This window comes from Prosopis cineraria, unplaced genomic scaffold, assembly GCF_029017545.1.
Source record: "Prosopis cineraria cultivar Desert tree isolate PC_DT_omini unplaced genomic scaffold, ASM2901754v1 PC9, whole genome shotgun sequence".
NCBI classification, from domain to species: domain Eukaryota; kingdom Viridiplantae; phylum Streptophyta; class Magnoliopsida; order Fabales; family Fabaceae; genus Prosopis; species Prosopis cineraria.
This window is the reverse complement of record NW_026555340.1, coordinates 30312767-30334560: the sequence shown is the minus strand read 5'-3', so window position 1 is coordinate 30334560 and position 21794 is coordinate 30312767. Positions and strand designations below refer to the sequence as shown.

The window sequence follows — 21794 nt, the reverse complement described above, 5'->3', positions numbered from 1 at the left end:
CTTTTACCCTAAAGATTTTTATAGGCTTCTCAAACTTATAATTTTCGTAATATTTAGCAGGAGGACTGGTAATTTGCGGATGTCAAGTGATTGTTTTCCAAGGATAAAACGATGCCCAAAAGTCAAGTCGGAAATCTCCGGCGGAATGGCAAGTGGACATTTGAATTGCCTGATTGAACCAGTCATTGAGCCATTACTTTTAATCTTCTGTGTTTGTCTTTGCGTCGGCGTCAGGTAATTATAATCATTACATGCCATTAACCTTTTTTATTTAAGTTTCTGAACATTGACCGGCCATCCGGTGTCACTTTCCGGTTCCGGTGAAGCCGCGTCAAAAGTCCGAGATATCAAAGTCAAACTTCTTTTTTTTTGAAAAAAAAAATGTGACTTTTATATATTGATTTATGTAATTATTCTTCTACATTTATTTTCCAGTAAAAAAAAAAAGCCGCCTTCCCTCCTTTGACCTTCCATTTAATTCCCAGTGCGCCGTGTTTCTGTTTTCTGATTTCCGTTTTCGTTGTAGTTTTCGCCCACAATAATGCAAGCAGTGCAGCCTCCACCACCTCTGCCGGTGTTTTCGGACTCTTCCGCCGCCGGATTCAGTGGTGGCTCATCAATGATTAGAACTTACCGCGCCTGGAAGGGTAGTAACGTGAGTTGCATGCTTCTTCAAACTCAATAAATTTTCTTCCTTCCCTGCTCCTTCTCTATCTGCCGGTCACTTTTTAGTAATCAAGCTACGGTTTTTGCCACCTCAGTTACGATTCGAATACGGTTGCGTCGTCTGGATTATTTCTTTTATCTTCTGTAGGTGGTGGAGCTCCGTTTTTTTATTTTTTTTTTTTTAAATTATTGCTTCTTTTTCTTCGGCACCCCCGGGATGGCAGTCCTTATTTTGGGGGCTTATTACAGATGCTCACTTCATGCTCATGTAGGTCCCCCCATATCTGGGTTATCCTTAGACAGAAAATTTCCCCTTGAAGCAGCAGGGATATGTTTCCCTGAGTTTACGTTAGTTGTTCATCTCTGAAAACTTTGATGCTTTGATAGTCGCACGATATTATGTTGTCAATTGTGCGGCCTGTGAAAATAACTGACGTTTAAATTAGCTAACGATTAAGGGCAAAGCAGCTTATGCTTCTTTGTAAGCGAGATTATTGCTGACATCCTCCTCTGATATATACAAATGCAAATTCTTAATGGTCGTTCTAAGATAACATATTGACTTCCTGAACAATTCTGGATTGTCTGAGGGATAGAATGAGAGAAAGGGAGAATATTGATATTGGTCTAAAAGAAGGATGTGAGACAATATACACATTTATAATTTTAATGATAAATGATAATCTAAACTAAAGAGGATGGCATGAATTATTCAAGATTTTACTTCAACACTTTGAAATCAGCAGGATAACGACTATGTTCATTTTATACTGATGGTAAGGATGAAATTATAAGTTTGAGTGCTGCACAGGGTGTATCAATATATTGATATGGCTCAAATCCATGTTCCACATTTTACTTCTTTGTTATAAAAAAATCATTTATGTAAGATCTGTCGCCATAAGGAAACAGAAGGGTGGTGGACAGGACAGTAAATATTTGTCAAGCTTCTCTGTTGCTCAGTGTTGATAATCTACATTTCAAGGAACATAACAATAAAAGCGTTATTTTTTTAAAAAAATCAAAGATCAAGTTTTATTATGTGTATCTTTTTGTTCTCGAACTCATTGTCGTTCTATTTTACAGGTATTTTTTCTTCAGGGGAGGCTAATATTTGGACCTGATGCAAAATCTATATTTTTAACGATATTCCTTATTGTTGCCCCTGTTGCTACTTTCTGTGCTTTTGTAGCCAGAAAACTGTTAGACGATTTTCCTCATCACTCAGGATGGTCAATAATGGTCATAGTTATTGTCCTCACCGTGTTTGTAAGTTATGTTTTCCTCTAAGACCTTTCCTGAGTTCCTGATTCACGTATTAAGAACACCATAAGTTGTTTTAATCTCCCTGGTAATTGGTCTGATCTGCTGATCCTGATATTATGTTCTGATGATGGCACCTTCTGTGGCCTTCTCAGTTTTCACCCCTCAAACTTGCTGGGTTCATTATGGTTTCTTTTATACTCAAATGACCGATGCTATCTTAGTGAGCACAGAGTTAGAATCGCCTGCTTTTTCACTGGAATAATTTCCACTGTTCTTATATTTCATCATAACTTTTTGCTCGGGTGGTGAGACTACCTCGGTTAGCCGTCTTTTTATATACAGTCATTCTCTTTACGGTTGCTTATTCCTAGTGATAGTTGTGAACTTTTTTTGCTGTCGGAAAAATCAACAATTGGCACTTTAAAATGTATTGGTTGATTTAATAGTTTGAGAAAGTATAATATCTTTTTACGGCTCTTTTGAGAAACCACAGAACAAAATATAAACCCTTGCTTGTCACAGCGGAACTAGTCATGGTTGTACAAACTATCATGATTCATAAATTTTAGTTCATTACAAGTTTTGAGATGTACCCTCCGTTCAAAAATATAAGATATTTTTTGAGGAGTGGAATGTTAAAAAATATAAGGCATTTTTAATCTTTCGAAGTATAATCATTGTCTTTTTTCTAAAAGTACTCCCATTGATAATAACTTTATATTTATTGTAGGGTGTTTAATATGAGTAAATATGAAAATATAGGGTTAGTTTAAAAGTAGGTAATTACTTTACTGAAAGGTAAGATTTAGTTAAAAATGTCTTATATTTTTTAACAGAGGGAGTAGTCTTTTGTTATTTTTACTTAAATCACAAAAAAATGGTGCTTTCCAGTATAAATTTAAGACTTAACCATAAATCACCATTTTTTTTTTTTTGGCTTTTTCATTACATTTCTCCAGATCTGTTACTGCACTGTTTTTCATTTATCTCTGTACTCTCAAATCTTAAAATGTATATATCCCCAGGTTCTGATCGTCCTTCTGCTGACCTCAGGAAGAGATCCTGGCATAGTACCCCGTAATGCTCATCCTCCAGAGCTAGGCGATGATGATGGGAGTTCTAGAATCAACAATGGACAAAATCCCCGGCTGAGTTTGCCACGGACAAAGGATATAATTGTATAACTGTGAAGGTCAAATATTGCGATACCTGCCTGCTATATAGGCCTCCCCGCTGTTCTCATTGTTCGGTCTGTGATAACTGTGTAGAGCGATTTGATCATCACTGCCCTTGGGTGGGTCAGTGCATTGGGTTGGTAATGTTCATTCTTTCCCCAGCTTTAAAGTGATAGTATAAGTATTTAATGAACTTTGTCTGGACTCTTTATATGGTTCTATTCTAATTTAGAAGGTAAATTATACACATAATTTATTCACCAGTCTTCTGTCTCACTATTCTAATTTAGATAAAACGTGCTTCTTTTCCCCATTGGGACAAACAACTTTAGCCAAAAATATTTCATGTACATTCGTATTTCTGCTCTCACAATGGCACAGGCTCGATAACATGTATAATTAATTAGCAGTTATTTTAATAGCTTATATGGTCATGAAATTGCTAGGTTGATGTTTTCTTTTTGCATAAATGCTTCTATGTACATGGCTGCAGCGAAATTACAGGTTCTACTTCATGTTTGTCTCGTCTGCAACTTTGCTTTGCTTATATATACATGGCTTTTGCTGGGTCTACATCAGGAGGATCATGGACTCTGAAGAGATTTCAATCTGGAAAGCAATGATCAAAACTCCTGCTTCTATAGCACTTATAATCTACTCGTTCATCTGTGTCTGGTTTGTCGGTGGCCTTACTGCTTTCCATTCGTATCTCACCAGCACAAACCAGGTTTGAATGCCTTTCGACTCATGGTCGCTCAAAACCTTGATATCTGACCTTGCCCCATTCCTGGTTGTCTTTTATCTTGCCTATGTTAGCTAGCATTCAGTCCTGATTCAAAATGTTAGCAACACTTTTTTTTTTTTTTTGGTGATACAAAATGTTAGTAACTATTCATTCTGTTTTTATGTGCAGTCCACATATGAAAATTTTAGATACCGTTATGATAGTCAGCACGTCAACCCATTTAACAAAGGAATAGTCGAGAACTTGAAAGAAATATTCTGCTCTAGTATTCCTCCGTCAAAGAACAATTTCAGGTCCAAGGTTCCAAAGGATACATCACCTAAGTCAAGAGGTGGTAATGGGCCCGTGAGTCCCGTAATGAGAAAAACGATGGGTGACTTGGAATTAGGGAGAAGGGAAGCCTACAGTGAGAGCGATGAAGAAGAAAATGAATATAAAGGTGGACTTGACGACGATGAGGAACTTAGCAAGGATAATGGATTGGCTGACGTGGCCCTGGATTTGAGCATACCTATTCCCAGACAAGGTGTGGAGGGGCATGATGCTTCATATCTAATACGTTCTCATTGGGAAGGAAGAAGCAGAATGGAGGACATTGCTCCTCAAGTTCTTGACGGACTGCCTCAAGCCGGCGAATCAACAAAAGCAGCTTCATAGAATCAAGGCAATTTACAAATGTATGTATTTTTTTTTTTAAAATAAATAAAAGAGGAACGAGTTTATAGTCTACTTGCAAGCTAAATGCAATCTACCAATCAATCAACTGGTTCTTCCTTATATATTTATAAAAATTTTGTTTAATGTTTAATTGAGTTTCAATGATGGTTTTATCTACTTGTTTAGTTTGAGGGGAGGAGAAAGGAGGGATGATACCTTATTTGATGGGTGAAAAGAAGAAAGGGAAAATAAATAAATAAATAAATAAATATATATATATATATATGCGCGCGCATGTATAAATAATTTTACCCTTATCTTAATAAAATAGTTTTTCCCTTATAAAATATAGTTATTAATGTTTTTAATATATAATTATAAGTATATAAGTATCCATAGTTCATATATATACATATATTGTCAATAATACATTCAATAATAATTTATTCATGGTTTATAAAACAAAAATATGAACAAGCAATAAGTTCATTAACATATAATAGAAAAATAGTAAAAATAAAATGAAAGGAGGGAGTCTTAACAAAAAAATCTAACCTCCAATGCAATTGATGATCTAAATAGAAGGAGTAATAATGGCAGTGCAAAGTAAGAGGAGCAAAGAGAAAGGGCATTTTTGGATTATCAAATCATAGTGGAGGTATAATAGTTTTAATATGACAAAATTATATTCCTCCCCTCTTGATCTCTCCATTTTTAGAGGGAAGGGCTTGGAGAAGAGGGGCAATTTTAAAAAAAATTTCCTTTCATCCCTTTCATTTTTACAACCCAAATAAGGGGATGAGAACAAAATCCCTCCCTCGCTCTCCTTTTCTCCAAACCAAAGCAAACATACCTTTAGCTTGGATGAGTTTTTCTTCTTATTGATCTCATTTAATTTCTCCATTTTACAATTAATTTGTTGAGCAAATACTTGAAAATAAAATAATTTTCACTTACTCCATTGGATTATCGTGTTTAAGAGTAAAATACAAACATGACTTGGCATGCAATATGCTTAAGTAATGTTAAGCCTTAGATTGATAATGAAATATTTTTTTTATTGAGAATAACCCTATTTGAGATATAGTGGGCACTAAACCTGACAAACATGTTAACTAACATAATTTCACAAATTAATGAGCTAAAATAATACCATAGTCAATTAAGGCCCACCTATTACAATTCAACACTGCAGCAGCCTGATTTCGCAGATGTCCCAACTTCGAATCCGTTTGCCTATCCCGTTATTAACAATAGTTTTAATTTTAATTGGATAGATGAAATGAGATTGCCAAAAATTAACACATTTTTGAACGATGGATTTGACAGTGGTTGATATTCAATTTCAAAATTATCAGGTAAATATTATATCATAACAATGTAATCAACATCAAATACTGTTTACAAGAATGTTTTGATTTATTTTATTTTTTCAAGGTAGTTTTTATTATGTTTTAACATTCATATCGCAAATTCTCATTTAGGTTTGAATACAAGTAAATCGTATTTTTTATGTTAAAAATAAAATAGCATACATTCTTATTTAATCAATACAAAGAAATTATCCAAAAAATTTAGAAGACGTAAAATCAATTGCACGGTTAAAAATTCTACCCTTCCAGTAAATGATTTATAAGAGAGTCTAATATCATATATTTTTTTTAATAATGACTATATGGTATCTTCCTATCTGGTGCCAGTAATTAATTTATATTTAAATATTATCAGGCATAAATGGGAGCAATTCTTTCAGCATATAAATTTTTAATTTACAAGGTAACCTTTGATATTGCTTCAGGAATTGAATTTATTTTACTTGATCCCAATCACTTTTGATAATTGGTAATGGAGAGTGAAAACTGTCCATAGAAGAACTCAATGAAAATGTGGTTGGGGGGGGGGGGGAGTTTCTTATGAGCTAAGAGTAAGTTGCTTTTGTTTCTTTTGGAGGTGTTAGCGTTGGTAAACAAAGCACACTCACTACACCCCACTTTGTGATGCATGTATTTATGAAGCCTTGATAAATTATTGTTATTAGTATTATTATTATGTCTATAAAAGCAAAAGCATGAAGCAGAGATGAGACCCCCCATGTTCTCTCATTGCTGCTATCTTAAGCAAAGACATTCAATTCAAAATCCACCATTCTCTTCTTATCATTTTCTTTCTCCTTTGAATTTTGTTCCCAATCAATTTGACTCTTTCTCACCTAATACACAAAAACACCTTCTCAGGCAAGGAAAGTACCACTCCTTTCTGCTTCCACTTTTGAACTTTTCTATTCTTTTTTTCCCCTCAAATCCATTTCTTCCAATGCTAAATCATAAACAATTTAAAGAATAAGAAACTCGGCCTAATAAACAGTGGAGAAGAAAAAAGAACTTTTTTTCTTCTTTGAAAACAATAGCTGTTGACATAAAGTGCTGCTGTATGATTCATCCATCCACTAAGGACCAAATACTGAAATTAAAAGTAACATATCCTTCCCATAAGCTTCCCCACAGAATACTTACAATGGATTAAGAAAACCTTTTACTGTGAAAACAAAATTAACTGTTGAGTTGTTCTAATTAAGGTTGCCTAAGAGTAGAGTCAGTATCAGGATCAAATGCTTAGATAATAGATATAATGTTAAGCAGATAGAAATCTCCATTTGCTCAGTTACAAGTGATGCTATGCATATGATGTGAATTTCAAGGAGAGTTCATGAATGAAATGAAAAGTCAGTTTTATCATGCTTTTCATCTGAAATATACATGATAATTGATAGCAACTAACTTTTTCTCTGTCATCCAATAGACAATGCACAGCCTGGCAAAGCTGACTTATTACACCTTCAACCAAAAAATTCGCATTTCATGAACGTTAAGCAAACCCATTCCTCAATGTACATGGATCGTTTTCGCACTCTTCAGTTTCCGTTCATCAAATTAATGCGTGCATTTCAGGGGAAGTTATTCTGGGAATCTCTTATGTCTCGCCAAAATGCTTAATCTGCTCTATTTTTCCCAATTATAAAATCAGGCGCATGAGCACTTTCTCTCAGGCCATGTCATCCAACACTATTTTCAAGGAACATATTCCATCCTTGTCACTCAACAGAGGATTTTGCACTGAAATCTACCCTTTCATTCTACTTAACTAACATTATTTCTCCCACAAGAATAGCACAGAAATCTTTAAAGCATGGCCTGATAATAATAATAATAATAATAATCAAAAGCCAGATAATTCAAGGATATCTCGCAAGTCAGATGAAATACCGCTTCAACTATGAATCAAGGAAAAACCACTGCTTTTTCCTCCACGTGCTTCGTCAACAGCAGCTTCTCTGATTTTAGTTTAGTGTACCCTTGTTGGTTTATCATATCAAAGAGATATGTGTTACATCACAGTCCAGTGGATCGGGATATTTCTAAAAGCTGAGACCTGAGAAAGCAATAGAGGGGTAAAATAGACCAATCATGAGGTGAATGTAATTTTCCAACAAGATCAGAGATATAGATTAGGAAAGCATGACATCACATATGACATCCATCATCATAAAGGATATAACTTATTAAGAGGGGGGGGGGGAAGGAAAATGATCATTTAAATTTCAGACAGGAAATTTCAATCATTCAACAACCCCAGAAGTTGAAATTAATCAGTAACGTACCCAATATTAGATGAAGGAACAGCAATGAACATCAAATTGGGAAATTGTTAGTGTACAAGGCCCTCAATTTTAAAATAGTAATTAAACGCACGTCCCAATGAAATTTCAATACTCGTGAGCTCAAGATTGAGGGGCCAATAGAATCTCAGGAGATATTTCAAATAAAATAAATAAATAAGCTTCACGTTTTGAATGATCACTTTATGATGACATAAAAAGCTGAGACATAACAAACAATAGGCAAGGTAAAAGATGTTAGACTATTGATTACATCCTTGTTTAAAATAATTTCAAACTTAGTCTGTTAAGTACAGCCCTGCCCCCACTTTATATGTATATATATTGGTCTGGTCTCCTTCAACCATTAGCTTCAACCTCATTGTGAGTCAGTCATTCTCCAGTTTTTTTTAATTTTTTTGCCTTTTGTTTTTGGGGCGAACAAGAGCCCGAGGAATTTAAGTCTGAAGAGAACTGTGAGAGGTAAATTGAATAGTCGAAGAGAATGGAAAGGATGAACTTTGTGAAGAATGGAGTTTGCAGATTGCCTCCTGGATTTAGGTTCCAGCCAACAGATGAAGAGCTCGTGTTTCAGTACTTGAAATGCAAGGTTCTTTCATGTCCACTGCCTACATCAATCATTCCTGAAATCAATGTCTGCAACTACGATCCTTGGGATTTGCCAGGTGACTCAACCATAAAGACCTTTACTTATTCAAGAGGAATATAATCATACATAATGTATGTATGTATTTATGCTTCTACTGCATCTGCATTAATAATTTGGTTCATGTATAAATGTAGGTAACTGTGAAGAGCAAGAGAGGTACTTCTTCAGTTACAAAGAAGCGAAATACAGAAATGGTAATCGCATGAACCGAAACACCAAGCCTGGGCATTGGAAGGCAACCGGTTCAGAGAAGAAAATATCATCCCCAACCAATAATAATAAAAATAATAATTGCAGTTTTTCTGGGGTAAGAAAAACCTTAGTTTTTTACGAAGGGAAGACTCCAAACGGCTTCAGAACTAACTGGGTGATGCACGAATATCGCTTGTCATTGCAGAAACCAGTGGTCACAACTCAACACACTTGGTATGTAAATTCTGATCCTTTAGGGTTAATCAACTATAATGCAATGTCAGCAATATGTTGGCAAAGAACTAAAGAGCAAGTATTTGCAGAATCATGGGAGCGAGGTGGGAGATTGGGTTCTGTGTCGGATAAGCATGAAGACGAGAAGCGAAGGTAGTGAGGTGGGGGAAAGAAGATTGTTTTATTTTACGAGGGAACTCCATTATTCTGACCCGTCATCGTCTTGTTCCAGTTCAAGCGACATCACAGAGGTGGTTTCACGCGTAGCAGATCATGAAGAAACAAGTGCCTGTAGTACTATAATCTTGACTTTTGAACATTAATTATAAGATTGAACCCCTTCAATTAATTTATACATGTGTCGGTGTAAGGATCAAATGCCTGAACTTAAATTTTTCCGCCCACTCTAATTTCTTCCTTATCGACACAATGAGGAGCCATTTGGATCTGATGAGGTTCATTTATAATAACATGATCTTCCTCTTCTCGTTTGTTTGATACGAAACTATTTCTGTAAAATCCTCCTCATTATAATTTCCCTGTGGACTCAATTTATGTTGCCCCATTGACTTGATTTTTCCGATTTTCAAAACAGTAAAGAGAAATTAATAAAATTGGCTCTTTTCTGGCGAAAAAGAAAAACAGTAAAGGGAAAAAAGAAAAAAAGTCATGAAAATGAAACTAAATTAGGTGGTAGTAGATGGAACCTAAAGTGTATTGAAATTTTTACGTTTTTAACACAGTATATTAGATTATCAGCAAATTAATGCTTGCGCGATAAAGACGCGCGCGCGCGCGCGCGCGCATAGGTATAGCTATCCCGTGAATTTTTCTAGGCTGTGTTTTGATTTTCGACATTTGTTTAATAGTTTAAGTTAATCGAAATTGAAATTCGATCTCTATAGGCAGGCTTTTAAGATATTCTCTTCTTCTTCTTGCCGTTTTTTGTTTTTAAGAGTCAGCAGAATTAATGAAGAAATTTTCTGAAACCAGCCTGATAAAATTTAACTAAAATAACATATCAAAATTTACACGTATTCCTAATTTGGATCGTAACTAGTGTCAATGATTCATATTTTCCACTTGCAGGCCCAAATGAAAAAATTTTGATGGGCCATCGAGGCCTCTTTAATCTTATGGGCCTACATGGAAGTTGTGGTCTGTGAATCTTAGTGACGTGTCAATCCGCTTGGCCCAAAAAACAGAAAGAGTAATTATGTGATTCTATTTCAAATGACGTGGACCAAAAAGTAACAGAATTCGTTGCTTCAATCTTTAATTACCATTTCATTGGCGCCGAAAACGTTGTAGGATGTTACGTACGGTCATACGGACAAGGCAAAGCCATTTCACATTTCCACATTATATCCCAACCAAATTGACGCCTTCCATCAATAACGAAGAAATTCGTTACCAGCGCCAAAAAAAAAAAAAAAAAATTCTTTATGTTCTCGAAAATGGCAAATTGAGTATACTTAATTAATTAATCTAATATTAATCCAGATGAAATCATAATCCCTTGTCTATGATTATCCACCATTACCTGTAAACACAGTCTGTACCCGCCCAACACCGCCTCTATATATTTCTCCATTATGTTGCTCCCATTCTCATCAACAAATCTTCAAGTCCCTTGAGAGTTGCAGCAGAATAATACTCTGCGCCCAACCTCTTCATCATCATCATCATCTTGTTCTTCTTCTTTTTCCTACAATGGGGTGTGGCAGTTCGAGGATGAATTCTGTTGAAGAGGCCATGCCTGAAAAAACTCGCCCCCTCTTTTTCCGTCGTTATGAGGAAATTACGAAACACAAACAGAGACCGGCAGCCGCCATGCAAAGAGAAAGCACCCTCTCCAAGAAGAAGCTGCTGAAGGAGGATGAAGATATTAACTCTAACTCTTCCGATGAAGCTGAAGCAGTGTACAAGCCGCCGATAACTTCTCCGACGAAGGTTGAACCCACCAACAAAGTGGTCCCGTTACCTGACTCAGACACAGAATATGAAACTTCCACAGAATCAGACGATCACAATGGCAACAACACCACAAAACAAACACCCCATGAAAAAGAGATAGATGCCGAACACGACAAAGATACTCGAGAAGCACAAGCAGAGAATGAACATGAGCTGGCAGATGAGAAAAACAATGATGTTGATGATTTTGATTTTGGCAGACTCGTTTGTCCGGGTTCCCCGAGCTTTAGAATTTATTGCCTTCCTCCCCAGAATGACAAGGCCGAGAGTGAGTGTTTTCTGCAAATTCAAATAAAATTTACCATAACACGCTTTTCTGCAGATCCAAACAAAATCTCGTGTTAAATAAATGCAGATAAGAGCCAAGAAATGGCCACTCACCAGAAATCAAGCAGTGTTGAGAGCGTGCAAAGCCCTGCTTCTGGGCACGTCAAGACACCGAGTGTTGACAGTATACGTAGTGCTGCATCATCACAGAACTCAAAAATCTTCAACGAGGTGGGCAGTTTCAACTTATTTCCCTTTTAATTTTATCTATCTATCTATCTATCTATCTATCTCCCCAAATGGAACAATGATTGCATGCATAACAATATGCTTCAAGATATTTTCCCTCACATTTCTCTTCTGATTTCTTGGTTCAGTGCGCTGAAACACAATCAACTACCAAGAGAAGAACAAACAGAAAGAAGAAATTCCGGGATGTGAAGAATATACTCGTTGTTAAATCATTATACGCGAGTTGCTCATGCACTGGGGCTGACAGAAATCGTCTTGTTGCTGCGAAAGCAATGAAATGACAGTGACATTGTATAGATGTTAGAAAGAATGAAGACAGCCAACCTATACTCAATATTTCATTTTGTTCCCGAGTTCCCCTCATCAGGAGGATTATTAGGGAGCATGCCAGTATCAATAATACATACAACATAAGTAGCTTGTCTTTACTCCTCATGTAATGCATATTACGTTTTCAAATGTTAAATCGATTTACTCTACACAATATTGTTCAATCACATAAGTCAATTCCTCTTGTTCGCTTCAAAGACTCAACCTGCAGCTATAACAATTCACTTTGAAGTTCGAACACATTTACAATCATCGAATTGATTTAAAAGTAACTCATCCAAGTCTTACATTGCAACACTTAATATTATATCTGAACATGTAAACGCATACAAGGACAAACATGAGAAATCTTAAATTATCAAACTCAAATAACAGTGATCTTTGCTACAGACTCAAGAAGGAACAAACATGGCAGAAACTATTCCCAGCAAGCTTGCTTGGACGGAAAGGCAGCATTGAGGAATTCCTCATCTTCCAAAAAAATTTGCAAATCCTTGGACTCCATCAAGAAGTTAACTGCTTCCTCATCGAACTTGAGCAGAAATCCCAACTTGATCAGCTCAGAGAGTGCCCCTACATGATCAACATGCTCACACAGTATGCCTGCAGAGATCATTTCCGAGAAATAAGTGGCATATTTGATCATGCTTGCATTTCCAGATTTCAAGTCCAGCTTCTGGATGATAAGTTCTGAATTTTCCCAACGCATCATCTTGTTCGCCTCCCTAGTAATGGTCCTCCCTGATGATAGTGACAAACTATAGTTTACCGTGATTGGCCCAGTCATCTCATATACTTTAAGGTCAAGAAGACCTCGAACAGCTTCATGCCTCTTCTCTTCTTCCATTTTGAGACTAGAACAAGCAAGAAAACCAAGAATAAGCTTGACCAAACTCTTTCCAATGAAAACAATCCTTGGCTCTACCTCATTGAGTTCCACACCATCTAGTCGGAATGATTCTTCTTTTTGCACAGATTTAGATATAGGGCAAACACCAATTTCCTTGTAGATGTCCAATAATACAAACCTGTCCAACGATGGCAAGCTTGGCTGAGGATACCAAACAAATACTCTCTCATCCTCAAAAAGATTCTTCATATAAAGGTTATCAGCAACAAAAACATGAGACTTGTTAGACAAAAGTATTCCACTAGAGTCTGATGTAACAGGAAGTTTCTTCAAGTTCTCAAAAAGCTTTTCCTTTGTCTTCTTAGTGTTGTGCTTCAAGATAAAACTCCAGAACTTACAGCATTTATAATGTGAAAATTGTTCAACTGAATTCTCCCATTCCTTCCAAAGCTCTATGTAGTCATCAACCTGAGGATTGCTTCTCACGCGCAAAGCTGAGGAGAAAAAAGGAAGCAAATCCTTTTCATAGTATCTCTCCAAAACATAAAACTTTGAACTAAAAAGATTATCCTTGTCATGGATGACACAGTCTTCAGGATTGACAAATTCTCCATTCTGATCTCCATCTGGAATCCAAATCATCTTCCGTTTATCAGTTTCTTCCTCTGGCATCCAATCATATTTACTCAAATACTTGTAAATCCGCACTATGGTGGAAAAATTGGAATGGTAGCTAAGGTAACCAGCCATTACTGAGAGCCCTTCGTGACAACTAGAAATAACCCCTATTGCAATGAGTTCCTTTTTGTAAGATGTAATTTTTGATCCGTAAAAAGTCTCATCAATGAAGGGTCCATCCATTGGCTCCAATTTCCACTGAGAATCAAACAACAAACATCTTTTTGGAGTTTCATAGCCAACTTGGGTCTTCAACCATTTTCTTGACAACTGTTCTCCAAAGTCATCAAAGGATTGAGGACGCTCTTGCATTAAGCGAATACATTCCAGCAAAGAAAACACATTTTCAGGAGTTATGGAGGAAGGATCAGAAGGAAACCTTAGACCAGCAGAGATTAGCTTCAGTCCATCTTTCACTTCAATAGCAACTCCCATGCTTTTCAATTCTTCCTTATACTCAGAGATGCCCTTGCCATAAAAATTATCGCTATCATCAATGAAAGGGAGACGAGTAATTGCAGAGAGAGATTCCCATGCTGGACCAAACAAAATGCAATCTTTGGGAGGCTTATGAGCACCAAGGCGAGTCCGCAACCACTCGACAGTTCTTAAAATTGCCAAAAAACTTGAAGGAAATGCATATTGAGCTTCCTTCAGGTGTCTGTAGCAGAAGAGAAATGACTCCACATGCTGCTTGGTAAGGGAAGCTTGAGATGCCTTTAGCTTGAAAACTGCACCAAATGCTTCGATTGCATCCTCAAAATCAACCACCACTCCCGTTCTCTTCAGCTCATCCTTGTAAGTCATAATCTTGTTCCCATAGAAATTATGATCAATCACAGGGGAAATATTGAATACCTCAAGAATACAACCCCATACAGGATCAGATAAGTAACAACCACGCGGAGCTTTGAACCCTTTACTCGTCATCAAGCAATTTGATCCTTGAAGCGCACTGACAAGCTTGCCAGAGACATTTGAGAAATGCATGCATTCTAGTATCAATATAATAGCCTCGGCCGTGAAATTGATCAAATTATAGGATGATTTTAAGTGGTCAATAACAAGTTGGTATCTTCCACAAAAGCCAACCATCACACCCAGCAATTGAAGTTCCTCCTTGAAATTATATATTTCATTACCATAGTAAGAGTCGTCAATGAATGGGAGATTGCTGATTTGAGATGCAATTTCCCACTCAGAATCATACAAGATAGCTCTATCAGGAGACCTGTAATCGTAACATGTCTTGAGCCACCTTCCATTTTTTATGCTGCTCACAAACTCACCCGAGGGGAAATGATTTTGCCTTAGATATCTGATGAACTGAAGCATAGACAAAACTTGCACTCTACTCAAAGTGAAAGAAGCTGCCCGAGACATGAGTTCTTTCCCAATAAATGCACATGCCTCCTTATAACTGAACATCACTCCAATTGTTTTCAACTCGTCCTCGTACTCATCTAGTTTTTTCCCATAAAATATCTGATCAACCACTGGAATGTCAACAAGAACAGATCTATTTTGCAGCAGGTTTCTCAATGTTGAGTCGACTAAGAATGACTTGGAAGGTGGCCTATACCCATTGATTGTAACTTTCAGCCAACTACCTTCCCTTACGGATTTCAGGAACCTCTCTGGTAGAATCCCTCTGTACTTCAAATTTTGGATCCAATCCAAAACCAAGAAAGCATTTTCCTTCGTCAAAGGATTATTCACAGCAGAAAAACTAGCATTCGGAGGAGATATGTGAGGTATATCACAAGCTCCAACATGAGTTTTAAGGAAGTCTATAAGTCTCCCCTGGTAGGTATATTGGCCTGCAAATCTGTATGAGTACAAATAGTCTTCTTTCAACTCAACATAGCCTTCATCCCTCCATGGATTAGAAACGATCAAATCTGCCCATTTGCTCTCCTTAGCCGGCACGAGAACCCCTTCTCTGCACGTGGACACGCGACCATAATTGTCTACTAGTGGCATAGATTTGCATAGATCATCAACCTGCCACCTTGACAAATATTGCCTTAAGAATGAGTGATATAAGAAATGTGAATAAGCAAGAGCATGATTGCATTTATTGCCAATAGAATGGCATATGAGATTTGCATAATCATATGCACCTACAGTAGAAAAATTAATTTCTTTTCCCAGCCATCCCAACAAGGTCTGTTTCCGGGGAAATTTCTGTATTGCCTCCTGTGTGGTTTCTGGCATAAAATAATGATTGCCTGCACAAGAGAATTCCCTGTTCCATGAAATCAGCCACGAGATAGGGCAGGATTGGTTCGGATCAGCTAAAAGAATCTTCACAGAACCTTGGCTCCTCTCACATTTATCAAGATCGAAACAGGACAGATTTCCATCCGAACGAACACATTTGATTAGAGGAGTAAACTTCATATTGGAGGACCAGATTCTGGACCCCCAATTCTCGGCAATAAACAATAAAAGCTGCAAGTAGGCATCTTCTGATACTCCCAACACGAGATTAGAACTCTGAATACACTTTGCATACCATTCATGACTGACTAGTTGTACACCCAAGAAGTCTAGTATGTGATCAAACTGAACCTGATCGAATGAAGAATGTAGGATATAACTTCCATGGGATGATAGGTTACCCAAGTGTACTCCTTGCTCTTTGGCCTTTGTTAAAACATCCCAAAAAGCAGGCAATAGTCTGCCAACTTCACGAGGCTTATAAAAGTGCTTCTGTTTCGAGTATGTCTCACTAGGAACAATGCTTTCTTCAACCACCTTTGCTTTGATTTCATCCCTTATGTCATTTAACTCCTGATAGGAAGATATATTAAGTGGTAGGAATTGAAAGAACCGGATCAAACTGGATATTGGAGGATCTGGTGAGATAACAAGTGATTTGAATGCATCCATAAAAGCCGAAGGAATACAGTTGAGTATACCTTGGTTCCACTTATCATCCAAGAGAATTGTCTCTCTTGATGAAGCCAACACAAAATCTGCTTGAATTATGAAAGGGAAATTTGTGACCATCTCTGTAGGAAGAAATGCGTAGATCCCAGGTGAACTCCTTCCCCTGTGAAGCCTCTCCTGATTTGGAAAGGCTAATGTGACAACCCACTCCTCCACATCCATTCTCCTTTCCACTCGATTTTCTGGCCTTACAGGAAATCTTTGCCTCCACATGTGGTACATACATTCTTTTTCAGAATCCCCATTTTCCTCAGAAGATAAACAAAGAGTATAGGACTTGGCATTCATGTTTTTCCTTGTCATGAAATTAATCTCACTTGAAATGGCTATGGCAGTTACAGTATTAAGCCTGGGATCCTCGTTATCTTCCCTCACTGAAAGCCGTTTGATTTTTGAAAGAAATAGAAGAACCTCTGGATGAATGTTGGAGAGCTGTTGTTTCACCGGTCCAACTTTGTCTGGCTTCAAAGGAAATATAATGATTGTGGTTGGACGAGAATCATCCCCACCACATATCTGCTCTATCTCTTCAAGTGTTGGGTTCTCCTCAACCCATTCTGGAACTATATATCCAAGACCGCAATGCTGACAAGGCTCCTCATTGAAACGTATCTGATATCCGTTGCTGAAAATGTAAGGTGTAGTAGTAATCAAGAACACACTCTTGAAACCAATCCCTGCAATTTAACCAAAGACCTTTTATCAGCGTTACTTCATATGCTGCTTGTAAAATAGTAACATGCTTAGATAGTTGCACACAAGTTAAAATTATCTATGAAAATACATTCCCTCGCCCTCTGGTAACCTCACAATGAGTGGATGAGTTAATTATATGAACTGCCATTTATTCAGGCTTCATGATACTACTAAATTATTTACCTCATCTTTAATGATTGAAAGCACTTAAACTCAGTTCGTGAAGAAAAGACACGGTCTACTAAGAAAATATCAAGAGTAATAAATTAAAGTACCTTTCTCCCCTTATATAACCACTTCTTCTGTTGCCCTTCTTGGTGGAGCGTCCGACACTACAAATGGATTCGATGTTTTTCGGAGAAAAACCCTTCTCATTGTTCAAAATGAGTAATGTGGCTGGAGCTCGTGTGGCTGTTATGTCCTTTGATGTTATGATGAATTCAAGCGTTGGATTTACCCCCTCATTGTAATGGTTATCTTCTGCGTTCTGTGATGGTAATGCAAGCAAGTGATGTTAGAGAATCAATCACTATATAATATTATTCTATGAAATTTGATCTCATCATTTTATGAATCAGAAATGTAATATTATTCATGCTCTGCCCTTTTCCAGTGTTGATATTTTTGCCAAGCACCATATGAAGATTATATGAAGAATAAATAGCATGAAGCATGATGAGATTCTATATACAAGTTATTTCAAAAGGCTTAACAAGGAAATTGTGTTATGGTAAACTTGTTATGGTGAGAGAGGCAGTAAAGTATATCATGTTAGTTAATGGCTAGAACACATCCATTTGATAGTAGAATTTGAATCAAAAGAAACAAAATTAACTTTATAATAAATTAACAATCAACAAACTTTATTTTTTAAAAAAGCCTCGTCTTTGAATTATGAATCATTTTTATTAATTTCATTGGCGCTTGAGTGGGTAAATATAGAGTTCTTCGTTTTATTTTTCCATATCTAATTACAATATAAATTTATAAAAATATTTTTTGGCAAAAAAAATTTTTATTTTTTTTAAAGTTACAAGCAACTTAATTTTTTTTCTTTTTATTTTAATCTTCATATCATATATTATAAAGTGATCATGATCTAACTATTGCCCTAGTCATTTCTTCTATGCTAGCACATTTGGTGGTCATCAAATCACCTCTAAATAATTTGGATTGTTTAAAGGATTAATATACAATTGAGACATTGAATTATAGTCCGTAGGCTATTTAAACCCTACACTTAAAATTAATATATTTTAAATTTTAAATAATTAAATTTAAAGTATTCCCAACCCCACTATTAACTTATAATAAACGTCCATCTTGGGGGATCAGATGTGCAAACAGGTGGCAAGGATTTTTGCCCCTCGCTGACATGGTTGAATTTTGTTGCTTCCCTCTCTCATGTCCCTGCAAACCTTCTTCCTGCTTTCACACCATCTTCCTCCCTCCTTTCTCCCACACAAGTCCAATTTTCATGCACATCGTGTGATCATAAAACGAGCAATCTAGGCTATTCAGAATTTTAACTTGAAAGGTCCAAATTTTAAGCAAAGTTTTAAGACCCGGACCACGACCGGACGGTCGGACCGTCGGACCGTCGCCCGCTGAAGAAAACAGGCTGGTTCAAACCAATTAACCCGGATTAGCAGTTGGCCCGGGTTGCCCGCCTAAAACCGGACGGTTTTTAAAGACCCGGGAAAACCCGGAACCCGGAGCGGGTTTTACAGGTCAACAGCGGGTCGCAAAAAATGACAAAATTGATATTTTTAAAAATAAAAAACCCTTCTCCTCACTCTGTCTAGCAGATCAACACCTATAAGACCCATTCTTCTTCTTTTTAGTCTCACTTCTCTCTCCGTCTAGCAAATGCACGCACTCATTCTCTCACACTTCTCAACTCTCAAATCTCACCATCTGGGTTTTTGTCTATGGTGTCATCTCCCTCAGCCACTCAGCCTTCTAGGCTCTGTCTTCACCGTTCAGCCATCTTGGACTCGCCTTCTCAACCATTTGGGTTCTATGTTCACCCCTTTGTTGTCTTCACCATTTAACTTTAGCCATCTCAAACTCTCTCAAACTTCAAATGCTTCTTTGTTCTTCATCTTCACTCACTTTCTTCATTTTGGTTTGTGACTTCGTGTTCTTGATTTATTCTAGTATAGGCATCCAGTTGTTGAAACAGTCAGATGGCGTCGAGCTCGACCCCTTCATGATTCTTCATCTTCTTTGATTGCTCTCATTGCTCTCTCTCTCTCTCAGTCCCGGTGAGATTTTCTTTCTCCCTCATTTATATCTCTACCCAATTTATGTAATCTCTATGGTTCTAAATGGAGTAGAATGAATGCTAATAGATGAGCTTTGCTTTTTATTATCTGAGCTGTTTATTGCAGATTGTTGAATGGATAAAGATGAATCTATTTGTATTGTCTAAGAGTTGTTTATTGCAAATTTAGCAAGAAGTTTTTATTTTTTTAAATGATTATGCCTAAATTCTGATGCATTCAAGAATCTAGTGTTGTATTTGTTAACTTTTTTCTTATATATATAATATATATATATATATAAATAATTTTTTATTTAATTATTAGGTCACCGGTCCAACCGCCGGTCTGACCGTTGAACCATGAGACCCGTGACCCATTGATATTTCGGTTCGCTGTCCGGTCCGGGTTTTAAAACATTATTTTAAGATTTTATTTTTATTTTATATTTATTATAAAAATTTAATAAATCTAACTTATCATTAATCTAGACAATACAGATTTAATTTGAATAATTTAATTTAATATTAATTTTTTTAAATTTTATAAATTGACTATCTAAATATACTCTGAATGGTTTGGATTTGAAACTTTCAAGTTGCAACTTTATCTTAGTTTTTTTTAAATTGTCAGTTTAAAGATTATCTTTATTTTTTATTTTTTAACATCATATTTACTAAAATAAAAATTTATAAAAATTTTTAAAAAAGTATTATTAAATCTAGATGGTCCTGAATATATCTAATAGTTAATTTATAAAAATTATAAAAATATTTTAAACATTAAATTAAATCATTCATATTAAATCTGTATTATCTAGATTCATAACAAGATGATTTATTAAAATTTTTAGAATTTATTATATAAATATAAAAAAAAATTTTAAATTTTGACCCTTTAATCTGAGCGATCCAAATTGCTCATAAAATGATCAGCACTCTAAACCAAGCGCCTCTCATACTCACACCCACCCCTCCAAAACCCCCTCTCTCTCTCGCTTTGGCCATCGTCTGTGATAGTCGGTGATGGCTGATGAGGTCTGCAACTAATAACGGAACCCAATGTGCTGTTCTGAATGTCGAAGAAAAACAACGCAAGAATGAAGATTCCTACATTCCGCCTTCGTCCCTTTCTTGCATAAGGTCTCTCCTCCTTTCTCTCTCTAAAGTCTCAAACTTTTTATGTCCAAAAAAACACTAGTCTAAATATCTGAGGTTGTCAGGTTTTGATTATTCACAATTGGTGGCGGAATTCGTGGGAACATTTTTTTGATGTTTACCGAATTAGGCCCTCCCCAATTTGGAGAACCATTCCTTAGTTTTGGTTTCTATCTATGAAGCACCGGTATAGGTACGAGTATTGAATATAATATGATATGATATATGGATACGGTAATTTTTAAAAATTTTTAAGATATAAGTATGATTATTAAATAATAAATATTTAGATACAAATATATAAATAATTAAATAATTAAGTACTATCAAGTGACAATAAATAATGATCAACTTGAATTAATAAATATTAAAAATTTTAGATAATTTTTTGTATATTTTTAATCTGAAGAGAGCTAATAAAAATTAAAAAAATAATAAAAATTATCTAAATTCAAGCTTTGCCATAATTGTAGCTACAAAACTATCCAGTATCCATCAACTAATGTACTAGCAGACAAGAAATAGAAGAGAGGGAAATTGGAACAAAAACTACAAAATGCGTTAAACATAAGAAAACCAAACATTTTTTAAAATAGGATCATGAAAGAGGATAGAATTAAAGTCAATGGATGAAAGAGGAAACCAAACTTTTTTTTATTTGCTCTCCAATCAGCTCTGTCCACATAATAACAAAGAATAGCAACCAAGCTCAAGAATATTGCCTTGCTAAGTCATGATTGAGGAGGAGAGATAGAGAGCAATACAATGGCTAAGGAAGACACTAAAATAGTGACTAAAGCAGACATAGAGAGTGACAGAGCAACGATGGCTTAAAGAGACAGAGCAATGGAGGAGACACTGCTTGAGCTCGACAGCGAAGGAGGGAAGGACAGCAGTCGGCGACAATGGACGATCACTAGGTCAAAGACAGAGTGACATGAGTTAGGCGAGGGATGTAGGAATGAAAGGGATTGGTCGACATCTCGTGAAGTAGGGCATCTATTCTGAGGAAAAAAAAATGCCCAAAACATGTGTTTCAATCATGTCTTGCCCGTGTCTGCTGGTAGCTACCCATGCCTGGTAGTTTCACAAAGAGAAAAGAGGACAC

The 21794-nt window shown here is 36.3% G+C and overlaps 4 protein-coding genes across 4 annotated transcripts; 3 read left to right on the top strand and 1 right to left on the bottom strand.

The window, feature by feature from the left end:
• Nucleotides 1–434: 434 nt before the first annotated feature.
• Nucleotides 435–4660, top strand: LOC129320762 (probable protein S-acyltransferase 5). Its single transcript, XM_054966346.1, is given in 6 exon segments — nucleotides 435–655; nucleotides 1753–1935; nucleotides 2958–3102; nucleotides 3105–3247; nucleotides 3601–3834; nucleotides 4021–4660. Coding segments are annotated over 6 exon segments (1308 nt in total). The 5' UTR covers nucleotides 435–541; the 3' UTR covers nucleotides 4510–4660.
• A 3881-nt stretch (nucleotides 4661–8541) lies between these two features.
• On the top strand, nucleotides 8542–9583 carry LOC129319759 (NAC domain-containing protein 83-like). Its single transcript, XM_054964830.1, has 3 exons — nucleotides 8542–8850; nucleotides 8969–9240; nucleotides 9335–9583. Exons 1-3 carry the CDS (start codon nucleotides 8670–8672, stop codon nucleotides 9581–9583), a joined length of 702 nt encoding a protein of 233 aa, XP_054820805.1. The 5' UTR covers nucleotides 8542–8669.
• A 1364-nt stretch (nucleotides 9584–10947) lies between these two features.
• Nucleotides 10948–12219, top strand: LOC129320526 (uncharacterized). Its single transcript, XM_054966024.1, has 3 exons — nucleotides 10948–11505; nucleotides 11593–11735; nucleotides 11882–12219. The coding sequence occupies exons 1-3, from the start codon at nucleotides 10974–10976 to the stop codon at nucleotides 12035–12037; spliced, it is 831 nt and encodes a 276-aa protein (XP_054821999.1). The 5' UTR covers nucleotides 10948–10973; the 3' UTR covers nucleotides 12038–12219.
• A 92-nt stretch (nucleotides 12220–12311) lies between these two features.
• On the bottom strand, nucleotides 12312–19909 carry LOC129319757 (uncharacterized). The gene is given in 4 exon segments (XM_054964829.1): nucleotides 12312–17246; nucleotides 17541–17550; nucleotides 17552–17752; nucleotides 19862–19909. Coding segments are annotated over 4 exon segments (5001 nt in total). The 3' UTR covers nucleotides 12312–12504.
• Between the last annotated feature and the right edge of the window lie 1885 nt (nucleotides 19910–21794).